This window comes from Lissotriton vulgaris, chromosome 1_1 (assembly GCF_964263255.1).
Source record: "Lissotriton vulgaris chromosome 1_1, aLisVul1.2, whole genome shotgun sequence".
Taxonomy (NCBI): domain Eukaryota; kingdom Metazoa; phylum Chordata; class Amphibia; order Caudata; family Salamandridae; genus Lissotriton; species Lissotriton vulgaris.
This window is the reverse complement of record NC_141685.1, coordinates 1,406,335,624-1,406,361,061: the sequence shown is the minus strand read 5'-3', so window position 1 is coordinate 1,406,361,061 and position 25,438 is coordinate 1,406,335,624. Positions and strand designations below refer to the sequence as shown.

The 25,438-nt window shown below is 48.2% G+C and overlaps 1 protein-coding gene across 1 annotated transcript in view; it reads right to left on the bottom strand.

Moving 5' to 3' along the window:
* LOC147750599 (band 4.1-like protein 2) overlaps nucleotides 1-25,438 on the bottom strand; it is a 627,758-nt gene that overhangs the window by 430,017 nt on the left and 172,303 nt on the right. Inside the window, exon 3 of the mRNA XM_086929700.1 lies at nucleotides 18,386-18,490. Coding sequence (XP_086785826.1) covers nucleotides 18,386-18,490 — 105 coding nt within the window. The remainder of the gene's footprint in view (nucleotides 1-18,385; nucleotides 18,491-25,438) is intronic.

The window sequence follows — 25,438 nt, the reverse complement described above, 5'->3', positions numbered from 1 at the left end:
CCCACTTTTGCTGCAGACGAGCTAGGGCTTGTCTTTCTCCAGAGGCAAACAGGGCAGCCTGACTTACGAGAGCCCCCGCAGGCTCACCAACCCAAGGAAAAGCTGCATCTCCCCGGGTACGAGACAGACGTGTGCCACTCACCTCACCTCTTCCTGGAAGCCGGACTGTGGATAAATGCAGCCGTGGGAAGGCCCCATCCTACCTCAGGTTTAACATTTAATTCTACACCTCTTGAGGGTTCCTGTGATTAACCAACCAAAACCTTGCTGCTGAGCTCATAAACAGGCTGCAACTGAAACGGAGGCGGGCAAATTGCCGTGTGAATTCTCTCCGGCGCCTGCAAGTCAGCTTAACACCTCTTACAAAACAAAACATCACAACTCATCAGTGGCTTGACCTTTGAATATCTGCGGTGTAAAGGTTTATTAATTAATTCATTCAAAAGCGGCCCTTCTATAATTAGCTGTTTCTTGCCCACTATTCATGCCCAGCCCACAAAACCGGGGAACTAGCTGTAGAAACCTGATGAGAGCTGTTAGAACTCCTGGTAGCTGCCCTGAGACCCGAGCCATGCATGGGTGCAAGGATCGGGAACAGAGAATGCAAGGCTCTCGTTTAAGCTTATGACGCACTTGTCTTCACAAGAAAGTCAGATACTTCACAACAACCAGGCCTCATCAGCTGTACCTCAAAACAACCAGGACTCATCACCCCTCTCTCACAACAACCAGGCCTCATCACCCTCTCTCATAACACTCACTCTCACTCACCCTCAACCCCTCAGCCTCACCCTCACCCTCACTCACCCTCACTCACCCTCAACCCCTCACCCTCACTCACCCTCAACCCCTCACCCTCACTCACCCTCACCCTCACTCACCCTCAACCCCTCACCCTCACTCACCCTCAACCCCTCACCCTCACTCACCCTCACTCACCCTCAACCCCTCACCCTCACTCACCCTCAACCCCTCACCCTCACTCACCCTCAACCCCTCCCCCTCAACCCCTCACCCTCACTCACCCTCACTCACCCTCACTCACTCACCCTCAACCCCTCACCCTCACCCTCAACCCCTCACCCTCAACCCCTCACCCTCACTCGCCCTCACCCTCACTCACCCTCAACCCCTCACCCTCACTCACCCTCAACCCCTCACCCTCACTCACCCTCAACCCCTCCCCCTCAACCCCTCACCCTCACTCACCCTCAACCCCTCACCCTCACTCACCCTCAACCCCTCACCCTCACTCACTCACCCTCAACCCCTCACCCTCACTCACCCTCACCCTCACTCACCCTCAACCCCTCACCCTCACTCACCCTCAACCCCTCAAACTCACCCTCACTCACCTTCACTCACCCTCAACCCCTCACCCACCCTCACCCTCACTCACCCTGACCATCACTCACCCTCAACCCCTCACTCACCCTCAACCCCTCACTCACCCTCACTCATCCTCACTCACCCTCAACCACTCACCCTCACTCACCCTCACCCTCACTCACCCTCAACCCCTCACCCTCAACCCCTCACTCACCCTCACTCTCACTCATCCTCACTCACCCTCAACCCCTCACCCTCACTCACCCTCACTCATCCTCACCCTCACTCACCCTCAACCCCTCACCCTCACTCACTCACCCTCACTCTCACTCATCCTCACTCAACCACCCTCAACCTCACTCACCCTCAACCCCTTACCCTCACTCACCCTCAACCCCTCACCCTCACTCACTCACCCTCAACCCCTCACCCTCAAACCCTCACCCTCACTCACCCACCCTCAACCCCTCACCCTCACTCACCCTCAACCCCTCACCCTCACTCACTCACCCTCACTCACCCTCAACCCCTCCCCCTCGACCCCTCCCCCTCAACCCCTCACCCTCACTCACCCTCCCTCACCCTCAACCCCTCACCCTCAAACCCTCACTCACCCTCAACCCATCACCCTCAACCCCTCACTCACCCTCAACCCCTCACCCTCACTCACCCTCACCCTCACTCACCCTCAACCCCTCACCCTCACTCACTCACCCTCAACCCCTCACCCTCAACCCCTCACTCACCCTCACTCTCACTCACCCTCACTCAGCCTCAACTACTCCCCCTCCCCCTCACTCACCCAAAACCCCTCACCCTCACTCACCCTCACCCTCACTCACCCTCAACACCTCACTCACCCTCACCCTCACCCTCACTCACCCTCAACACCTCACCCTCAACCTCAACCCCTCACCCTCACTCACCCTCACTCACCCTCACTCACCCTCACTCACCACCCTCACTCACCCTCACTCACCCTCACCCTCACTCACCCTCACTCACCCTCACTCACCCTCACCCTCACTCACCCTCACCCTCACACAGTGCAATAGTTCTCAGACCATTTCAGTTAGAGCTTTTAGAAATGTTTATGGCTTTTTTTATTTGTAATACTTTAGCATTGGCTACAGGAAACAAAAATGCTAAACATTTACAAAAAAAACCCATAAACAATTCTAAAAGCACTAACTCTAATGGTGCGAGACCTATTGCATTTCCAATGCTTGTTAAGGTTGTTAATGATGGTGGAGCGGTTAGCCGTTGCAATTAATGAAACAAAATATATTTTACATTTTATTTAAAAAATTAGATTAACCACAGTACTCTGGGACCTCATGCACACCAACTTTAGAAATCCTAAACTGTCTTTTGTTGGATTTGGTGATCTAATCTATGTATTACAATACATGGATGATTTGCTATTTTGTCCGATACACGTTTTCTTCCTAACTTCTCTTGATAAAATGTTTAAAGTGTCACATGATAGATGTAAATGCCACTCATAAGTAGAGTATACACATAAAAATTTCATTAATATGCATGCTAAAATCTTGGCAGCTATGTGCGTTAGTCCAACCACTGATGCGTGGTACTTGGCAGGGCTCGTGTAATTTATATTTATATGTTTCCCTCGTCTTCATTGCTTGATTATGCTCCGGAGAAAGTGTCACTCATAATTCTTTACATGTCACTCATAATTACACATAAATTATGAAAATGTCGCACATAGCAATCTGAAACCTTGGCAGCTATGGTACAGCTGAGGTGCATGCTCGCACGCTCACAACGTTATCCTTCTCTTGTTTTAGGACTTGTGCCCCGAGTAACATGGAATACGGAGACTACTCTGGGATAATATAAATTTGGCCCAGGCTTACTTTAGAGATTCCGGTAATCGGGCAGGGACACCAATCCAGTTTCACTGCCTGCACTTTATAAAGAGTACATTTTATTAAGTTGTGCTCTGCTATGATCTTTGTGTTGCGCCCTTAACAAACTTGTAATCATCTTCTGAAGCATTCTCCCAGTTTCAGTGGCACGAGCCTCAAGGGGGCACTCTCACGCTAGAAATAATTGACCTTTAGATAAAAAACAAACATGCTGCCCCCTTGGAAAGGTATCCAAACCCTCTGCCACAATGTTCTACTGCGTCACGCAAGCAAATGTGCGGGTCTTTTTCCGCTTCCGGCAAAAACCCTGGAATTTCACATCTCAACCTGCTAGCGTGTGTTTTTTTGTTTTGAAACCTCCCTGTTGTTAATCACCATCGCCAAAGGGCCTCCTGTCTGTTGCAACACGCTGATTACTAGTTGGCCGTGGAGGTTCGGGCAGAAATTCTGGTTTCCTGTCACATGTGACTGGCGCGAGCTGTGGTTCGAGCCGTCAGTCCCTCTCAGGGTTGTTGGCAGCATGAAGCGCTGAGGACTGGCACGGCACTCACGGAAGACTCCTGGGAAGGGGCGATTGGTGCGGACTGTTGAAATTCCGAGCCTTCACCGCGCGTGCTAGTTGAAGGTGGTCACCCTCACGAAGAGCGCACGCTGTGTAAGGCAGCCACGGAACGCGAGTTCACGCGCCTCCACCCAGGGCCTGCAGCTCCGATCCATTCCAGCGCACACTGCTCGACCAAATGCTCGCCACAGCACCTCCTGAGGCCTACAGGTTCTCTAACTGCCCACAGCATACCGCACTCCCCTCCACCTATCCAGGATCTGCAGCTCAGTGACCCAGCGCCTACAGCTCTATACATTCAATGTACACAGCTCCATCTAGTGCTCAGAGCCCACAGGTCCACCCATTGCCCACAGCTCCAACCGGCGCCCACCTCCTCCACGAAGTGCTCGTAGCTCCTGCTCCATATGATAGGCACAGCTCCACCCAGCGCCCACAGCTCCACCCATGGCCGACTACAGCTCTACCACAACCGAGAGGTCACAGCTTCACCCAGTGCCATCCAGGGCCCCACCAAGTACATAGGGGACTGCCCAGGACCCGCGGCTCTACTCTTTAAGTACCCAAAGCTCCAGCTGGTCACCCGTGGGACCCACCTACACCAACCCCTACACGAGCCAGGAGTGCCCCCCGACCCCTTAACAAAGAGGCCTGAGTGCAGTGCGCGAGTTGCCTTTAGCACCAGTGAAACCTCCGATCACACTCGCACAAGCGCCCTGTTCACGACCAGTCACTGAGCGTTTTTCTGTTATTTCGTTTTTACAAAGCACTAGTGCACTCGAGAATGCTTCATGGCGCTTCATGACATCTGTGTGTGCGCGTGCGCCTCAGTGTGATGTGTCTATTCAGTGCAGGTAATAATAGCCCATAAGATAGCTCAGTGAGTTGAACCCTAGCTAAAATGATCTCAGTGTATCCCTTAGATTGTTGATCACAGTACGTCAAAAACGATGTTGGGGTCGGGAAACAGCCACTACAACGAAGCCGTTTCCACGAATGCAGTAACCACGCATGCTTTACAACGCATGCGTGGTTACCACTATAACCTTTACCACGCATTCCTTTACTACGAAATACGTAGTAAAGGAATGTGAGTTAAAGGTCAAATAAAGAAGAGGGGGCTTGGGGGGGCCGGGGGGGGGTCTCCTCCCCCCCCCCAAAAAAAAAAAAACGAGCGGAAATAAAAAAAGAAAACTTACATTAAAACGGACTTCAGTGCCCCTGTCATCAATGAAAGAGCCTCCACAACGTCGTAGCGTAGCGTGTCCGTCATTATAGCAGTCCTTTTTTAATTTTTTTAGACGTGTTTTGATGCTTGTTTCTGTGGATGATGGTAGTAAGGGCTGCTGATGAAAGGGTGCAGGTGTCGGGCAAGAAAAAAAATCTATGATCATAAAAATTACCCGGACTTAAAAGTATGAAGTGTTTCTCTCCTTTCCTTCTGTAGACTGACCCCTCTCCATGCCTCATTCCCCTAGATATAGCCTACTAACGCTAATAATAATATGCACACATTTTTTAGCCTATCACTATCATTATGTACTAGGGACGTAAGATGTTTCGAAGATGGTTTTTTCCGTAGAATAATCCTGCGTACAAAAATGCTGCGTGCTAAAGCCACTTGCGAAGTAAAATTCGCGTGGTAATGCCATGCGTGGTACTGGTTAGCGTGGTATAATCATATAACCAATGTAAGTATTGCGGTTCATTTTCATTTCAACACCTATTAGGAGCGCTCCGCCATGAAGAGCAAAGGGGCGTTTTGCATCAGCGAAAGCCACAGCACAAGAATTAACAACCAATAGGAAAGCAATAGAAGAAAGAAAAAAATGGTAAATGAAAAGCGCACAGGATACGCAGTATCAAAGATAACATTTAATTAATTTAAAAAACTCGTGGGTGCGAGCAAGTGGCTGTTCTTAGTATGTGGTGATGCCTCTTTCACCCCGAAAATTAGGACACTTGTTCCATTTTAATTGGCTTTATTAAGTTGACATTGTCTATTAAACTCAACCTGACTTTGGCAATGGTCGGAAAAAAGCCATATTTTGCTTTCTATGTTCTTCTCGTGCGGCCCACTGAGGACGTGGACTGGGGTTGCAGCCTAATTGTAATCTGACACACACACCCACACACACACACGCACATCACAACCCGCAATCCAGGTAGTTATATATGTGGGCGCTTCACTGTGTAATTAGCTACAATCAATCGATTGACAAAATTCATTCCAATTAAAAAAAGACGTGTGTAGTTGCCGAGATACCCGATTCAGACGGGAGATGGCCGAATTTTAAAGTCAAAACAGGTTAATTCAAGTATTTCTCTCTCGTTAAATTGCCCCTTTTCAATACAAGTCAATAGGGTAAATATAGCCTAATTTTTTTAAAGTCCCTTTTGCTGCTTTCCAAATGTTTGCATGTATGAAAAAGTCTTTGTCAATCTGCATTTTTCTTGTGCACGACAAGAGGACTGGAGTACGTGGTACACGAGTTTGTGCTTTTCCCGAAGACGTAAGGCCTTATACATTTGCCTTTTGACTTCTTTACTAGTTCTTTCTTCCGTTTGGTTTATTTATTGTGAACAAAAACTTAAAAGTAGGTGAACATAGCTGTTGTTTTCTTTAGACAGAACTAGATTTATAACTGGTCCTGTATGTTTTGGAAACAAATCATCTCCCCTTACTATTCATGATTTATTTTGTTTACTCCTACTTTAAACATGTAGTTCTTACCTGGCGCACCACTAGAAGCATTCGTTCTCAGTAGTATTACTCCACTCAGGACTTTAAGCGGGGTGAAAATAGTGGCTGGGGTGGTCTTTAAATGGAGCATAGTTTATGTAATTAGGAGCGTGGCTTAAACATGTAAACTACATTTCTATGATTTCCTAAGTGTGCCATCTGAACAGTATTTTGGTGACTCTGAAATTTTTGTTATTGCATCAGATACAGACTAAAACCAGCCAAAACTTATGACCTTGCGATGATTTTGATGTAAATAACTAATATTGGAAATGTTTTAATTATGTGACTGAATTGTTGCGTTCTGTGGAAGGGGCCTTCAAAGTGTCTAAATTACGGCCATTATATTCACTCAATTTTAGACATCTATGCTCTATTTCTCTCTGCGCCCTATAAATACACAAGTAAACCTTACCGGCTCTTGAAGCAGCAATATTGTATATGTTCTGTGTGTGTGTGTGCCTCTGTTCCCGGTTTTCATGCCTCTGTTCCCGGTTTTTGTGCCTCTGTTCCCTGCTCGTGCCTCTGTTCCCTGCTCGTGCCTCTGTTCCCTGCACGTGCCTCTGTTCCCTGTGCCTCTGTTCCTGGTTTTCGTGCCTCTGTTCCCAGTTCGTGCCTCTGTACCCTGCTTGTCATCCGGTGCTTGTACCTCTGTTCCCTGGTTGTGCCTCTGTTCCCTGCTCGTGCCTCTGTTCCCTGCTCGTGCCTCTGTTCCCTGCTTGTGATCCGGTTTTCGTGCCTCTGTTCCCTGTTCGTGCCTCTGTACCCTGCTTGTAATCCGGTGCTTGGACCTCTGTTCCCTGCTTGTGCCTCGTTCCCTGCTTGTGCCCTGCTTGTGCCTCTGTTCCCTGCTTGTGCCTCTGTCCCCTGCTTGTGCCCTGCTTGTGCCTCTGTTCCCTGCTCGTGCCTCTGTTCCCTGCTCGTGCCTCTGTTCCCTGCTCGTGCCTCTGTTCCCTGCTTGTGATCCGGTTTTTGTGCCTCTGTTCCCTGCTTGTGATCCGGTTTTTGTGCCTCTGTTCCCTGCTTGTGATCCGCTTTTTGTGCCTCTGTTCCCGGCTTGTGTGTGGCTCTGTGTGACTCTGTGTCTGTGTGTGGCTCTGTGTGGCTCTGTGTGTGTGTGTGTGTGGGTGCGTGTGGCTCTGCGTGTGTGTGTGTGGGTGCAAATGCAATAGGTCTCGCATTTGCGAGAGATTAAGCTATTGGCATTGTAAATGACAATGCCATTTATTGATATGTTTTAAAAACAAAAATAATGTCATGAGCAATGCCAATAGCTCTAACTTTAACAAGGACGAGACCATTGCATTGTAAATGCTTGTTTAAAATCAGCTTGCGCTGTGCTTGTAAACTCTCTTTTAAACTAATAAAAGCTTAAAACTAGTTTAGAACCTGCCCCTTATCTACCATTACTTACCATTGGTTGACTCAGACGTCACTCTTCATTTCCTTGCTTCTTACTGGTCACCACTTCCTCCTCACTTCGGCTTCCTCCTGGGGTTTCTCTGTGTGTCTCTGCCGAGGAGCATGTACCAAATACAGCTTCTTGTCTGCGGTCAGTGTCTTTCCACTGGCTGCAGACTCCTGCAGGTACCCTTTTTTCACTTTTATACATGCACTTTTAAAGAGTGCAAATGTCTGCAGTCCCTCTCCCTCACCTCTCCCTCTTTCCACTGTCCGTCGTTTCAGGAACCCCATGCCTCCTCCTGCTGTCTATTGTACGTTCTCCCTCACCCCATTGCTCATTGTTTACCCACTCTCATTGACTTGGCAACTTAATATCATTCTGGTTCTCTTGAAACACTAAACTAAAGTTGCGTGCAGAGAAAACACTTATTTTCAGATACACCATTACTAATCATTTTCACTATTATTCACGAGTTTGAAATATAATGTATACCAATACAATTATCTACTGTTCAACATTTTTCAAGGTGCACTCTCATAAGGCTAACCTTTTCCACAATAAATTAGGATTGTAAGGCGATAACAGAGTTTTTGGCCAAAACTGAAAGAGCTAACTGGGAGAGGTCCACATTACTCAGGCTCACTGTCCGCCAGGGGTCACTCGTTTATCTGTCCCTTCTTTTATCTGCCATTTCTCCTTTGTATTTACTGTGCTATTGTTCTGCATTATTCTTTATTTTCCCCCCTTTTTATTTTCATGGTGCTTCCCACTATGTCCTCCTAGTTCTGCTGTTTCCCTTTTTTCGGACCGGGCAGCTTTCCAGTAATTTCATCTGGTTTGTCTTACCTTTTTGCGAAAGGGAGCCCCCTCTGATTGTTTTTTTAAAAAATGTGTTGTTTGCCCGCGGGGGCGTCCTCCTCCCCGCTGGCTTTTATCAGCTGTAACGACCTGGCCAGGCGTAGAGGCACTCACTCTGCTGCTTCCTGTCCTGCAACCTCTGGTCGTTGGCGGTATAATCACTAGCCCTCACTGTGGGGCCCTCTTTGCGCCCCTGCGGGGTGCATCTGCAAGGCGATCCTCTCGTGGTCCCACAGGCTACCCCTGACTTACCTCGAGGCTGCTGTCTTCCCCGCTGCTGGGTTCCCTGGTTACTACCTCTCCTGCCTGTAGTGTCGCGGTCTAGTCGTTGCGGGTGACGTAACGACGTAGAGCGTGACGGCCATATTGGCGACTCAGCGCGGAGCCTTCTAACAGAGCGGACGTGGCTCCCAGCGCTCTTTTCCCGTGATTATTTAAATAAAATATAATCACCTGCAAGCTGCTTCTGCCTCTCATTGTGGGGTAATCTAAATACTACCAAATGGCGATGAGGGTCGGGAAGGAGACAGTGAAGCATCCCAGACCAACGTGTCCCACCTGAGACCCAGCACAGACCACAGCCACGAGGCAGCACCAGACCATAAGGCTGGTACCACGCAGAAGGGAAGAGCACGGGAAGATAGACCAACCCGGCCGCAAGAGCGTGTGAGAAGAGACCTAACCCACAACCAGGACAACGCTCCAGGCACGGAAGCCACGTGCACGCCCAGATAGTAGGAAACAGCGCTAAACGTGAGTAGAGAAGCACTTGGAAAGGGAAGAAAGGCGGGGCAGCAAGACAGTGTCTGAACACAGAGGCGCTGGGCACCACGCTCTAGGCAGCCAGCCTTCTGCCCGGGGCCCTGGCGGAGCAAGCGCAGCACGACGCAGTTGGTGAATCTGCGTCCCCACAGAATCCAGCAGGCCAACACGGGCATAGTGCCCCAGGAAGTCCAGGAGGGGAAGAGGAGCGCCCCGGAAGATGAGCGGAGATGAGCGCCCAAGCCTCCTCACTCACAACACCGGTCCCCTTGCTACCCAGGCCAGGGGATCCTGTAATGAAGTGGGAAGATTAGAGAGAATATTTTATGAACTATCTTGAGGCTCTAGAAGATAAGAGTGGTGAAGCCTTTCCCAGTAAAAGACGGAAGAGAATATTACTCCATAACCTGGGCCCAGAAGGCATTAGAGTTTTCCAGAACCTAGCTCCCACACCAAGACAGGCGGCTGATGACGACGTATTCCGACACGCGATCGAAGACCTGAACACCCACTACAGACCGGCGGTGTGCACGTCCATAGACAGGTACAACTTCCAACAGAGGAAACAAGCCATGGGAGAGTGTATAGACAAATATGTGGCAACGTTAAAGAAACTGGGGATCACGTGCAAGTTTGGCGCTTTACACAACGAGTTCATTAAGGACCAAATTGTCATGCACACGACAAACTCTGCAATCCAAGACAAGCTTTGGGTCAATGGTGATGCGTCCCTGAAGGGAGCAGTCCTGATGCAGGAGACAAAAGAAGGGGAAGTGTCCACCAACAGCTTTGCGTCCAGATCCTTGTCGCCCACGGAGCAGAAGTTCAGTGTGGTGGAAAAGGAGCTGTTGGCAGCAGTCTGGGCCATGGAGAAGTTCCGCCAATTCTTATGGGGCACGAGATTCAGGCTCAGGACGGACCACAAACCGCTGGTCAAAGTGCTAACGTCCTGCGGACATGCGAAGTTGACACTAAAGTTGTTGGACTACAGATATGATGTCGAATACATCCCCGGAACAAAGAACAAAGTAGCTGATTACCTCAGCAGAGCGTTATCCATGGAGAATGCTCCACTAAGCATGGAGGAAGAGGATGTCAGTGTAGCGTTCATGGAAGATCACGAAAAGGTGATAAGTGTGCAGGAATGGAAGGAAGCCTATGTGAATTTCATGGACATTACAGCTGTTAAGCAGTTCATACTACAAGGATGGCTGGAAAAGAGACACTTGAAGGCAGAGCACCAGAAGTTCTTTGAAATACGGGAGGAATTATCCATCGGAGACCAAGCTATCTTCCTACTAAGAGGAGATAAAGTAGTTCCTCCCACCCCCTTGGTGCTGCACCTTCTTACCATCCTACATGAAGGACACTTAGGCTTCGTGAAAACGAAACTTCGGGCGAAACAAATGTACTGGTGGCTGGCAATGGATTGCCAGATAGAAAGACATGTACAAGAGTGCACGCATTGTCAAAATGCAGACAAATCTCAGAGTTTGTTACGACAAGCCTCGGGAAAGATTGACAGCCCCCTCGAACCCGTGGGAGGAGTTGTCGATAGACATCCTCGGCCCGGTGCTAGATGCGCAAGGAATCCCGAAATATGTAGTGGTACTCATGGACAGATATTCCAAATGGCCGGAGATTGATGTTCATAGAAGAAATGAACGACGGAGACTGTATTGAAGTTTCTTATAGCCACCTTCTTGAGGGAAGGTATTCCACGATCCATTCTAAGTGACAAAGGACCCCAGTTCGCGTCTGAAAAGTGGAACACCTACATGGAGAGGAATGGCATCAAGATCAAGCACACATTGGTATATCATCCAGCCGGTAATGGCTTAGCTGAAAGGTTTAATAGAGTCATTATGGGCTCAGTTCAATCGGCTGTTGGTGTGAGAAAGAACTGGGAGAAGAAATTGAGGAACACGTTGTGGGCCTATCAAATCACCCCAACCAGCACGGGATACAGTCCCTTCAAAATCCTAAGGGGTCGGGACCCCTTTACCAAGGACAACGTAGCATGGAAGGAACGAACCACCACGAGCAAATGGTCCCCAGCGGTAGTCCACCACAATCTAGAAAGAGCACAAAGAGTATACACAGAACACTATAACAAACGGCGCAACGTGAAGGAGACAGTGTTGGAGAGAAGAGAGTGGGTCCAAGTCAAACTGGACCAATTGAGAAGAAAAGGGGACAGCAGGTTTAGTGCACCTTTGCAAGTAAAGGAAGTCTACAAAAGAAGGGCCTTGCTGAGTGACGGAAAGGTTTGGTCTTAGGATTGGATGTCCAAGTGCAACAAGATATTGCAGTGGACCAAGGAGGAGAGCTCGCAGTCAGAACACCACAACGAGCCCCAATATGAGATCACCCCGGAGACGTAGAGAGAGAGAGAATGAGTCAAGGGAAAGAGATGATCAGACCACACAGGAACACCAGAGAGGTACAAATGAAGCAAAGCCGAAGGACAGTCCTATGGGTGCAGAAAGAACATGGCTGCCAGAGAAGAAACAGGGAACACCTCCAGAACTCCGGTGAGACGTACCTGTGCTAGACGACCAGTGGTAAGACCGGCGAGATATAGAGACTATGAGATGGGTGAGGAAGATGAGCAAGAGAGCAGATAGACTTTGGGACACTACCTGTCATTGTTTGTTCAGTTCATAAAGGAGGAAGATATGCAGTGTCGTTCTCTAGTCGTTGCGGGTGACGTAATGTCGTAGAGCGTGACGGCCATGTTGGCGAGTCAGCGCGGAGCCTGCGAACAGAGCAGACGTGGCTCCCGGCACTCGTGATTATTTAAATAAAATATAATCACCTGCAAGCTGCTTCTGTCTCTCATTGGGGGGGGGGATCTAAATACTACACTGCCTGCTGGGGACCACAGCCTGCTGTATACGCTGATCACGGCCTCAGCAAGACGGGTCTCCGACGTCAGCCCCGCCTGCTCAGCTGGGCTGACTCATTCACCGGACCTTCTTCAGTGATCAACGCTGTCGTCCCTCAAAGGCACCTGCAAGGTGGGAGTCCAGATCACTTGCTTTTCCTGACGGCCACATGCGTTCCTGTGCCCTTAGGGCTGCAGGCATTTGCACTTGCAAAACCTCCGGAGCAGGCTGCAGGCCCTGATTCCTTTGCGGTCACACCGTTTCCTATGCCCGGATCTGCTGGGCCCTAGTTTCACTGTTGGGGTGTTCTTAGGTTATGGCTTCCAGAATCACTTCGTTTTAAAAGATCATAACAGGATTACAGGGTCCCCGGAGACCCGGTTGGGAGATAGCTCGGGAGCTCACATCCTCACGGCCATGTAGCCAGGCCACGCCACCGTCACAGGATGACACTTAGCGAGGCCCCACTTTACCGGAGCTCTCATCATGCCCGCCCGACAATGATGGACCAAAAGGATGGCACTCAATGGAACCCCAATGGGTTGCTACATTGAATGTTATGACATGGAACCTCAATGGCCTGGGTAACAAAATCAAGTTCTACAATATCTCCGAAGACACTCCCCATACACTTCTCCTGTAGGAGATGCATTTGAAAGGTAAAAACTATAAAGTGCTAGATGGATATGGGTATACACCGCCTGGCTCATGCGGGATACACGTCGGGCTCCAAGGGGGTGGCCATAACGACCAGGACATCTATCTCCTTCCATCCCAGTCAGAAATGGCACGACCAACATGGCAGATATGTTGCGCTGACAGGTATGTGGGAAGGCAAAATATTGAACTTCTGCTCGATTTATTTATCGCCAACGCTCCATGCCGATACATTACTGGCACTCGGTGCTCTCCGACTAGAGATGCCGAAGGGCACGTTTGTTCTAGGTTGGGGGGCACATGAACACTGCCATGGATCTGGAGATGGACAAGGTGGTGGGACCCGTTCTAGTGCTGGATTGAAGCTAGCCTGGCTGAAGAAGGGTGACATACCCTGAAACCGGTCCCATGATGCTTGTTTCCGGTCCAGGAAGGACCTGGCCTGGCAGTTCGGTCTGGACTGTTCCCATGGGGCACAGGGTCAAGACTGATTTGCATATGGCTAGGCCCAAACTGGTATGGTAATGGTATGTAAACTGGGGTGGCTTAGTGGGCAAAAGAATGATGGATTTAACCTAGATCTTTTGACTAGGGAGAATGTTTGCATTGTCAGCATTCCGTCCATCATTTGTTTGCTGTAATACCAGAGCCCCTATGGGCGTTCGTGGAGGTGATGGGACTGCTGGACTTGTGACATGACCACAACCCATGCTATGACAATACACATACTACTCGGCTGCACATAGCAGCTACTCCCGACTAGATCATGTCCTCGCAACATTATACACATGCAGGTCTATTCTGAGGCGCTACACATAGAGTCAATGGTATTCCAGACCATTCCCTGGTGCAGGTACAGCTACAGGGTCCACTGAGAGTCATTACCTTGCTCCCCAGACTAGATTCCTGGTATTTCAAAGACAAATCACTAGTCCACAAAATCAGGGAACGGACAGATCAATAATTTAAGAGAACTGAGGGTCAGTTGACTCTGCATGCTCTTTGTGGGAAGCTTATGAGATGGTCATACAAGGACATGCTCAGGCCTTAATAGGAGGAAGGAGGAAGGAACAAAGATTGAAAAGGGAGGAACTAGAAAGAGAGATATGTCAGATGGAGGCAGAGGTGTTTGCGGTGAGACAATAGACTCACTCTTAACACACCAAATCTGTCTTAAATAACAAGAAATGAAAGACCTAGCCAAAAATAAAGCACGGACAAAAGCGAGAGCGACACAGAGAAGGCTCTATGATGTAGGGGACAAGGCGAATGAAATAGCTTTGCTGGAAAAAAGGGATAAGGAGAGAAACTGGGTCCTAGAAATTCATACACCCGACGGTAATATACATCAGACTGGGGGGGGGGGGCTATTGCAGAGGCGTTTGACGACTTTTACAAAAAACTTTATACAGCTATTTCAGTGAGAACCGGGAATTATTGCACTGAGCTTTTAAGGGATATTTCCCTCCCTACCCTGTCACTTGATGACAGAAATGGGCTAGACCAGGACTTAACAGTAGAAGAAATAGATGGAGCTATCCAAGACCTACAATCCGGTGAGGCTGCTGGTTCTAATGGACTCCTGGCAGAACTGTACAAAGGTGTGGTGTATGGTGTACAAAGTTGCACAACATATGCTCAGCATTTTTCAGATGACTAGGAATGAAGGATATCTGCGCATGGATCAAAGACTGGCCACTTTTGTGGTAATATCCAAAAAAGGTAAACCTGCAGAGGACTGTAGCTTCTATAGACCTATATTGCTACTGAACTTAGAAGCCTAAGTATTGGCAAAGACCCTTGCGACCAGGCTTTGTTCAGTGATATCCTCAGTAATCCACCCAGACTAATCAGGTTTCATACCCCAGAGAAGCACTAGATGAAACCTCAGATGCCTGTATGGAGTGCCACATATGACTGGAGCTAGGGAGAGGGAAGAGGCCATCATGCTCTCGATAGATGCGCAAATGGCATTTGATAGTATTGAGTGGCCATATAGGTTCTCTGCCCTAGCAAAGCTCAGCTTTGACTCGCGCTTTTCTTTTATGAATTGGCCAAACTCCTATATTGCGACCCGTTAGCAGGGGCACACATCAATAAGCGATTGGGTGTTTGCAGATAGGGATGAACCCCAGCTACTGGGTCGACCGACTAGCAATGGGCAGTCACAGCTATCGGGCTGCGCTATACCGTAAGTAACAAGAGAGGCAGCTGACATTTTACACATGGATAGTGGTCCATGCATGGCGTGAGGCCACTTGATTCTTGGGATGCGATGGAAATGGAGAGCAAACTAACAGTGAAAGCCCATGGGGCAGTGATTTTCTGGGGGAGGTGGGGAGCCAGAAGGGATTCCATAAATGGGGACTTCTGGGCTTCAACTACCTTGGAGATGTTTGGAGGGGTCAGGCAATGACATCCTTTGATGATCTAAGAGCAGAATACCAGATGACAGATACAGAAATATTTTGATACTCACTACTGGTACATGTTTTGCCCAGGCATGTGCTTGAAGGAGAACAACTACCAGAATACACACCCTTGGAAGGCAGGCTACCACTAGATGCAATGATAGCCAAAGCCACCTTTCTAACATACAGGAAGCTCATGGAAATCTTGCCATAGCCCCTAGGGGCCCTGAGGGAGACATGGGACACTGATGTGAAACTACTGGAGGAGGATGATTGGGGGGAGGCTCGTCAGAGTCCTAGAGAGGTAGCTATTCAAACCCGCTTTTGCCTCATACAACTATGGATCTTTCGTAGATCCTATTCTTCCAAAACACTTATGCACCGGCTGGGAAGATGTGACTCAGGCCTGTTTGCTAGGGGAACTGGAGGGGGGGGGGGGGGGGGGGGGGGGGGTTGTTCTTTCCCATTCTATAAGCTTGCACCGGCATTCAACAATACTGGCTGGGGTGATACAGGCTATAACTGAGGTCACAGGCCTGGACATCCCGGCATGACGCACTATGGGATATCTTGTGTGTGACTGGGAAAGTAGTATGGCCCAAATATCACAAAATATGGCTTGGGGGACTGCCATAGTGGCAAAAGGAACCTAGCCAAGGCCTGGGGTGCGAGCCACCCATCAAGGATATCGGAATGGAAAGATGATCTGGACTGGTGCTGCAGTGTAGAAAAATATTATAAAGGGGGGGTAGAACCCAAGCAGTCACAGGGACCTGGGCGTCAAGTAGTAAATGTATAGAAGGGTCCCCGTGGAAGGGAAAATATTTCTGCACAAACAATAAAAAGATTTTTCACAAAAACTAAGATGGTACTCAAAGGGCAGGATTGTTGTCATTTATTCAACAACAACAGGTTTAACAATTTACATCAATATTTGTAATCATTTATGGATGAAAACGAGAAATCAAAAGTTCGAAAGGGCCCCCAAGGGGGAAAGGGGGGAAGGAAGGATGTGCTCAAAGGTGTTGTAAAGGATTAAGGATAATACACAAATTTACACATACTGTACATATACACAATCAACAGGGAATTACAAATTATTCCAAAAAACCAAAACGGCCTACATCAATTAAGGCAAAATTCAACAAAAAAGTGGGACATTCCACGGTCACGTGTACAAATCAATCGAGTACTGGAAATGTGCCGGATGTCCCAAGAGAATGAGGTGTCGACGTTTCGACCCCTGTGTGTAGGATCAATTTATTCCTTGGCCGGGGTCTTCATCAGGACCGTTGTAGAGGGGAAGGGACGAGGAGGGGCCATCCTGTGATAGAATAAGACACACTCTTTGAGAATTCAAATGTGTTGGCTGCCTGTTATAGAAAATTATGCTGCTGGGCACGTCTTAAAAGAAGCGTCTAGAAAAAGGCATTGTCATTTACAATGCCAATAGCTCAAACTCCGGCAAATGCAAGACCTATTCTATTAGAAATGTTTGTTACGGCTGTGGTAAGATATTAAAAGGAGACAAATAAGTTTGTGAAGCACTGGGGACAATTGGCAACAGGGTGCAGGGGAGTTTATATCACTAACGGAGCATTGATTGTTTTTCAGGGTGATAACTTTGTAGGATAGAGAGCACAGAGGATTTACTAAGATACACAATTACAATTTAAAACCATTAAGTACACTTCAATATGCAGCAAGCACAAACCACAGCAAACAAACATTGCAAGCACACGTATAAGTTTCATAAGAAGGGGCCGCCATTGCTTAAGGGCAGCATCCCGTGAGTGGTGTATGCAGCCTCAATTGTGAAACTAAATGTGTGCAGGGAGCTCTGAAAAAAAAAGTGCCCACCATTGCTTAAGCAGTGTCCCGTGAGTGGTGTGTGCGGCCGCCTATGCTGAAGTGTGGGCGTTCACCCACTGGGAACTTCTTTTAAATGAAGTAACAGTAATTTTGTTTTGCTTTTAAATAAAAAAGTTTGTGAAAAACAGAGAAAATACTGCACTATATCACCCACACATTGTCTAAAACATTGAAGAAGGGAAATGTTTACATGGTTGGGGGGAGTAAAGGAAAGAAAAAAATAATCTGCTGCCACCACCCCCTGCCTCACCTCTAAGTCCACAGTGTGGTAGCCTCTATAACTTTAAGTACCATGAGAAAGATCCGACCAGAAGCCTGTGGTGCGGCACCCAGTACGGCCATGAACAGAGGAGCTTGACGGGGGTGGGGTGTTAATAAACAGTACTAAGATGGGGTTAACACCAGCGGCCTCACGCACAGCATCCCGCAGAGGACAGAAACCACATCAAACAATGATTTCATACAGATGCATTAGTTAACGAGAAGCGGTCACCATTGCTCAAGGGCAGTGGCCCGTCTTGCGAGTAGTGAGTACGGCCCCATTGCGCAAGTAAAAGCGCACATGCGGCGCTGCAAATACAAAGAAGAAGCGGCTGCCATTGCTAAAGCTGGCATCCCGCAAGTGCTGTTTGCATTAATTAAGCAAAGAGTTCTCCCAAATAGCCACGGAAAGCTATAGAGCAAGGACACATGTAAGAGAGGCTGCCTTTATGGAAGGTAACAACAGGAGAGAGTGAGGTACTAAGAAGGGACTACTAAGCCTATTGATAAATCAAAAGCCAAAATTTACAAAGGACAGAAAGAGGACCCAAATGGAAACGATGGGCGGAACATGGGTGAAAGTTAATGGCCATATCCTGAACACTGCATGTCTCGAAGAGACAGGGCAAAGGCCGCCAAGGCGAGACTTAAAAAAATAACAGTTGTCACAATCAATATAACATTACAAATTAGCAAACAGTTGACCACATTTCATAAAATATGTAAGAAAGAAGGAATTGGTTACCTTTTGGTCAGCCTTATCCTGGAATGTTAAACTAAAGTAGTCTTTTTCCAGCAGGTTGAGGTGTAGACACACTTCATCAAACAACTCTTGTCCATTGGCTCGTTTCTGTGAAATAAAAAGAACACACATAAATGTTTGATCTGACATATTCTGCAGACATTATTTAATCAATTCAGCATATAGACAAGCATCACTCTCCACTTGAGTGTTTGTCATGGAAGAAAAATACTTAAAGTTGTGCAGCCCTGCAAGGGAACATAGAAATAGATCCTTCAATGTTAACCAGCTGCAGGCAGTCCTGCGGAAGGTGGTGGAGAGAGTGCAAACAGTGGAGGGTCGAACAAAGGAACTACAGGAGGAGATAAAAATTCTAAGAGGACACGTGGTGTATCTCACCAAGGCCACCACCATCCTGGAGGACAGAGCGGAGGACTCAGAGAACTGCTCCAGGTGAACAATCTCTGCATTCTGGGTTTCCAAAGCAGGCAGAAGGAGCAAATGTGGAGGTGTTCCTTGAGTAATGGATAAGACAGGAGTTCAACCCACCGGACCTGTTGCCCATGTTTGCGGGGGAGAGGGCGTATAGAGTGTTAGCAGTGAGGCCCCACCCAGGGTCCTGCCAAGAGTCCTGATATACCGCATAATGAACCATAGGGACAGAGACAGTATCCTAAGGGCAACAAGACCCACCAAGCAGAAAAGATTTGAGAATCACACCTTTACAGTCTACCCTCACTACACTCGTAGAGTGTAAGCCCACAGAAAATCTTACATAGAAGTCAAAAAGAAACTCTGTGCACCTGTGCTGCAGTATATGCTGCCGTTACTTGTGTGCCTTAAGGTCCTACCTCAGGGGAAGAGTCACTTTTATGATAGTCTGGAGGAGGTGTGAACCTGGCTAGACATGTGGGGCTGGGAGGGACAGGTGTGCCTGGGTCGTGCTCCGCTCACACTACCTGGAACGTAGTCTACAAACATAGGAGGAAAACTGGGAGACATTACCAGAGCCCATCCAGACGACCTCAGTGCATCATAATCAGGAAGGATAGCACAATGGAGATAGCAGAGGAGGCCTCTTCGGATATCCCAGAGGTACTGTGTATGAAAATAACCCCATCCCGGAGCAACAATGTGGTCCCAGCGGGCACAGGAGATGCCTAGGAGGCCCTGTAGAGACGCCCTTGGGGCGTGGTGGATTGGCATGTGATGCGCTTACCCATGAGGGCGATGTGCATTTTACCCTGATGTCCTATGTTCCAGATGTCACGGCATGTAATGTTAAAGGTGGGGGCTGCCGTCCATAGAAAATTGGGGCCACATATACTATACACAGTAATCTAGGCCCATGGACACCCCTCTGAAGAGACTGGACTATAGACAATCACTTGCCCCTCTGGGCTCACATTTTTGGTTTTTGAGATATAGCCTTGTTTAAACTAACTCAAGTTGCATGCAGCTAATTGTATACTTTGAGTTCTCAGGGAAGGGGATAGTATGGGGCTCTCCTGTGTAATGGGGAAGCTTGTGATACACTTGAGTGAGCCGGCCGCGGGGGAGATTAGTTTCCTCGTCTAAACTGGGGTGGCGAAGTGAGCTAAAGAACGATGATGTATTCAACCCGGATCTGTGACTGGGGTGTGTGTCTGAAAAGTTTCAGTGCTGCGTCCATCATCTCTGTGTGTTTGCTTTATGCTGCAGGAAAGACAGCTGCTGGGTGCAGGAGTGACTAAGATGCAGAAAAACTGTAGAGTGTTACTGTATGCTGCTATATATGCAAATTATGCAAGGGGTGTGCTAACATGGACTGCTGCTGGGGTCCCCTTTGTGGAGAGGGAGGTGGTCAGAGTTTAAGGTGGGAAATGTATAAAGGATTTCTGAATGCGTTTTTCAAGCATGTCTTCGGAACTCCATCATTTGAGTCATTTTACCGACTTGCCTTAGGGGGGCACTGGATATTGGAATTGTTTAATTTACTATTCCAACTCCAGTCTGCAACATTAGGGATGGTGTTGGACTTGAATTCCAACACCACTCCACGACTGTGCCTTCCTAAAGCAAGTCATTGTAACAACCTGCGTGCAGAATGAATTTGTGCTAAAGACGCATTTGTTCTGTTGCCCGCACTCTGAAGGCACAGCGTGATTCCGACTTCTTCCTAAAGGACGTTTCCTATAGGTGGGCGCTACCTGCTGGTGGCAGGGGTGTTGGACAGAGTGGACACCTGTTTGGTTAACATGTATGCACTGCCCATAGATAATAAGACCTTTTACTCAGAACTGATAAGATTCGCCAGCATAGAGTAGACACCCAACAATCATTAATTCAAATTTTGGTGGCTTCCCTTTATTCTGTCCAACCCTATATGGTAAAGCATGGGTGCAGAGAGAAAAGAAAAGGAGCGCAAGCAGGCATCCTTGCTTCAAACCATTATTTGTTTCCAGACACTGAAGCAGCATCTTGGCCACAGAAGGGAACCAGGAGACACTTGGGACAACAGAATCAAAAGTCTGGCCCCTAAATAAGAATATTCCACTGCTTCAGCTGCAAAAAATGAAATAAGAGATGAGTTTGAAGGGGTGACGGGGGAAACTGTGACCAATACGGCTGGTCAAACATGAAGGACCACCCTGAGATGAAGCTAAACGAGGAAACACATCGTCCACTAGACTAGTACAAAGAGTCATCTCCATTTCCCTATTCCTTTCCAAGGTACCGCTCTTTAAAAACCGAGACAAAATGAAAGGGTGAGACTTCAGGAGAGACAAATGAGATTGTGACTCCTTACGACAAATGATTTTTTTGTTTTTAAAACCCTTAGAAGAAATAGAGGAACAGCAGTAAAGTCAGAAACAGAAATTAATCAACCAGACTCCTCTTTATGGCATCTTATTAAAAAACCAAAGATGCAGAGATGCAGAAATGTGAAGACTAAACAACACTGGACCTGTACGTCCCTGTACAAGATGTTAGCTATAATCAGACTGCAAACATCTTTAGAATAACTTTAAAGTAAGTAAGGTAAACAAAGGTCCAGACAAAGCCACCAGTTCTTAGCAGCGTATGATTGCACTTTTCAAGTTGTCTGTCCATACATAGAGGGGGTGATCACCCAGACCTAGCCGGTCCACTTCCACAGGCACAGGGCTGTACCTCATGCAGCTCCTCTATAGTGCAGAGCTTCCAGGGTAAAAGGCACTGAAATGCTAATGTGCCAGCTTTGGAAGTCGGATAGATTAGAGTGTATAAGGTGGTTAGGAATGGGGGTAAAAGCGAGATGGACGCAAAATGCACTAGACTAATTCCAGCCTCTTCTACACTCTCTGGCTGTAACAACCAGCCACCTAAGGCCTTACCAAAAACACCCTCCACAGCAGACCTCCACGCCCCACCTGCTAAGATTTTGAAAGAAAATGTAAAAAGCACAGCATCAGGTAGCAGGGGCAGATAAAGTGTTGCTAATAGATGGGGAGAGTTGGCAATCAAGAGAGCAAGGGAAACTTGCCTTAGACCCAACCAGACCTTTTTCTGGCTTATAAAAATAGCTTGGTTGCTAGTACCCTTGCACGTTTACTGCCTTCCTTATCTTCTTAGGTACGGCTGAGACCCTCATGGCTTGTAGAGCACTGCTCATCTCTGCGCTGCCCCACCAGGACCGATTTCGGCTCATGAGCTGCCCCTCCAGCTCGCCTCGAATCGCCTGTGGCTGACACCGGCACAATAACGACTAGTCCCAAGCCAGACCACGAAGCTCCCCGGACCGGCACTGGCAAAACACGGGTACTGCTACAGCGTTCTCTTCCTGCGGCCAGGTCTTCACACCACACGGTGTCCTCAGCAGCGCCTTTGGCCCTCTGTGGCGTTTCCTGCCACGCCCGCTCCTCGGGCTCCGCAATGGAACAGAAACCATACCTTCAAGTTTAAATTGTTTCACTCTGTGTAATCTGGCAAGTTGACTATTGTAACACCATCTATTTTGGCCTTCCTGAACAAGCGCTTAACAAACTACGGATAAACCAAAATATTGTGGCCCAGGGACTCAGATGGCAAAAGTTTGATTATGTCATACTCATGGTGATCATTACACTGGTTACAAGTGAGACAGGGGGTCATGTTTCATTTGTTTTGTCAACTGTGAAAGGCGTACTAAGGTCTTCACCACTACTGTCACTGTGAACAATATCTTCCATATAGGTCCACCAGACTCTACAAGTTCATTCTTACTTTTAAATTCTCCCAGCTTTATGGTTTAACTCCTTTTTATCAAACAATGCAGGAAGCAAGTTTGCATTAAACGGGCTACACAGAGTCCACTATAGGGATTGATATGTGCATTGTTATTACAAAAATCAACAAATAACTAGCACTTTCTCTTCCAGGGGATCCTCATCAATAGTCATAAGCATTAGAATATTCCCGCCCATGTGCGGGACCCCAGAAACACTATATTATATGTGCCCCACACTGATATATACTCATATATATATATAAATACATATATATATATATATATATATAAAACATGCAATAGCAGCCAAATAAAAACAGAGCTGAAATATGCTGTGTAGAATTTCCACCATACATGAATAATAAGCATTAGAAACATGAGAAACAACAACAAAGTTTGTTTAGAAACTGTTTTAATGCTCAGAAAGCAGTAGAAATTCTCATAACTCACTGGAAGCATAGAAAGCTCCCAGGCTGCATTGCAAACACACAGTCTAAAAAGACTGAAAAGCTAACCTGTAGCTGCATAGCAATAAACGGACACCGTGCCTTTAAGGCACCCATGACCCCCAGTATCCCATCATGCCTCAGGGGTGACAGTTAGGTCAGTTGTTCTTTCCGGCTCCTTCAGAGAAGGATCCTGGTTACACAGCTCCACTAATTTTCTGTTTTCTGACAGAAAAATACTTCACTTTTGTCTATTTTTACACTTACTTTGACATTTAACAACTAGTCAAGTAAGATACTGTTTTTTTTAGTCAGTTTAGTGAACATTTTCTTCTGAGAATGCCTTCACTCTTTGACAAATGTCCTTCTTGTGGCAACAAGAAGGCAAAATCAGACAATCACGACGTCTGTATCTTGTGTCTGCCTGAAGATCATGATCCAGACACCTGTCCTCACTGTGAACACCTGTCGGGAAGAACTCTTAAAGACAGGGAGAGGATTTGCATTTATGGCCTGGCTCACAGGTCATCCAGAGTAAGATCTCCGGTGAAGAAGGGCTCCAAGAAGGCTCAAACACCTTCAAAAAAGAAGTCTTCACACCCTTCAACATCAGCGTCGGGCTCTGCACTGAGAAAAGAACCACCGGTGGATCAACTCTCGTCAAATCTACTGTCGACAGCGGGCTCGCCGTCGAAGAGAAGACCAGGTACGTCGACGACGTCGAAGGATCCAGTCCCGTCGTCGAAATCCCCTCCGCCGCCGTCAACCGGGCGACGGTCGGCGTCGAGATCAAAGGCCCCTCCGCCGTCATCGACCAGGTGACGATCGGCGTCGAGGGAGGTCACTCCTCCGCCGTCGTCATCCAAGCAACGTCCGGCGTCGAGAACTGTGACCCCTCCGCTGTCGTCTAAGAAACGACGTTCGGCGTCGAGGACCATGACCCCTCCGCCGTCGACAGGGAAATGTCAATCGGCGTCGAGGACGCAGTCTCCATCGACGTCTCGTCAACTCTCGGCGTCGAGGGTGTCCAATACCCCTCCGCCGTCGTCGCACGGACACTCGACGTCGAGACAGAGGGCTCCGTCGACGGCTGGTCATCACCGTTCGACGTCGAGCCAGAGGACTCCGTCGACGGCTGGTAATTACCGGTCGACGTCGAGACAGAGGACTCCGTCGACGGCTGGTCATCACCGTTCGACGTCGAACCAGAGGATTCCGTCGATGGCTGGTCATTACCGGTCGACGTCGAGACAGAGGACTCCGTCGACGGCTGGTCATCACCGTTCGACGTCGAGGCAGAAGGCTCCGTCGACTGCTGGTCATCACCGGTCGACGTCGACAGACCATAGATCCTTGCATCGGTCGCCGTCGAGACATTCGAAGTCAAGATTGTTCAACCCTCCGACCCCCCAGAGGCGTTCGGCGTCGAGAAAAGACCGCTCAACGTCGAGACATTCAGAAAGAAACTCTGTTATCATGGTTACGGAGTCAGCTTCTTGTCATTCCACTTCACAGTCTTCTGGTTCCTCAACAGCATCCTCGAGGTCCAGAAGCCCTGTCCGCAGGTCTCCTGTGCGTCAGCCAGATCCTTCGTCTGAGGAGATCTGACTGTCACCTAGATGGTACAGATCATTGGACCATTGGCGAAATTCAGGGGCTGCCAAACGTATGCATGAGTATGCCAGCTCTCAACACGGTTCTCCTCTTCAGAATCTGGTGGAGGAGATGGACAAGCGTAGTCCTCCCAGGCGCAAATCACCTGTGAGAACACCAACCAAATCTCCCAGAAGGGAACTTCCGGTTAGACCCCGATCTCCCAGAAAATACAGTCCGGTCAGACCTCCCTCGCCCAGAGAGGAAGATCGGGTCAGATCTGGCTCTCCTAGAAGGGAAGAGCATTCAAGGAGATCGCGTGAGAGGAGGCACAGTGCTCACCGTAAACGTCGAAGGACTCCGTCTACTTCATCTACCTCTTCGAACAGGTCTTCCAAAAGAGATTACTCATCTACGCTGATGGATAGTCCTATCTCTAGATCCTCTCCAGTGGATGACATCGGCACTTATCTGGATGTCCTACAAAGAGGAGCTCAGAAGCTGAGCATTGAAATGTCTGTCCCTCAAGTTACTACGACAGTAATTTTTGAAACTTTGCACAAAAAATCTATCTCTCGACCACTGCTGCCTTTAGTCCCAGGGATTATGGACCCTGTCAAGGACGTTTTCCTAACCCCAGCGGCTATCAGAGCGGTTCCGGCCCGCATACAGAAAAAATACAAGCCAGCTTCTTCTGACCCAGCTTTTGTCAAATCTGACCCTCCAGCAGACTCTGTGATAGTGGCAGTGGCGAGAAAGACACATGCAGTGGCCGCTACCTCTTCAGTC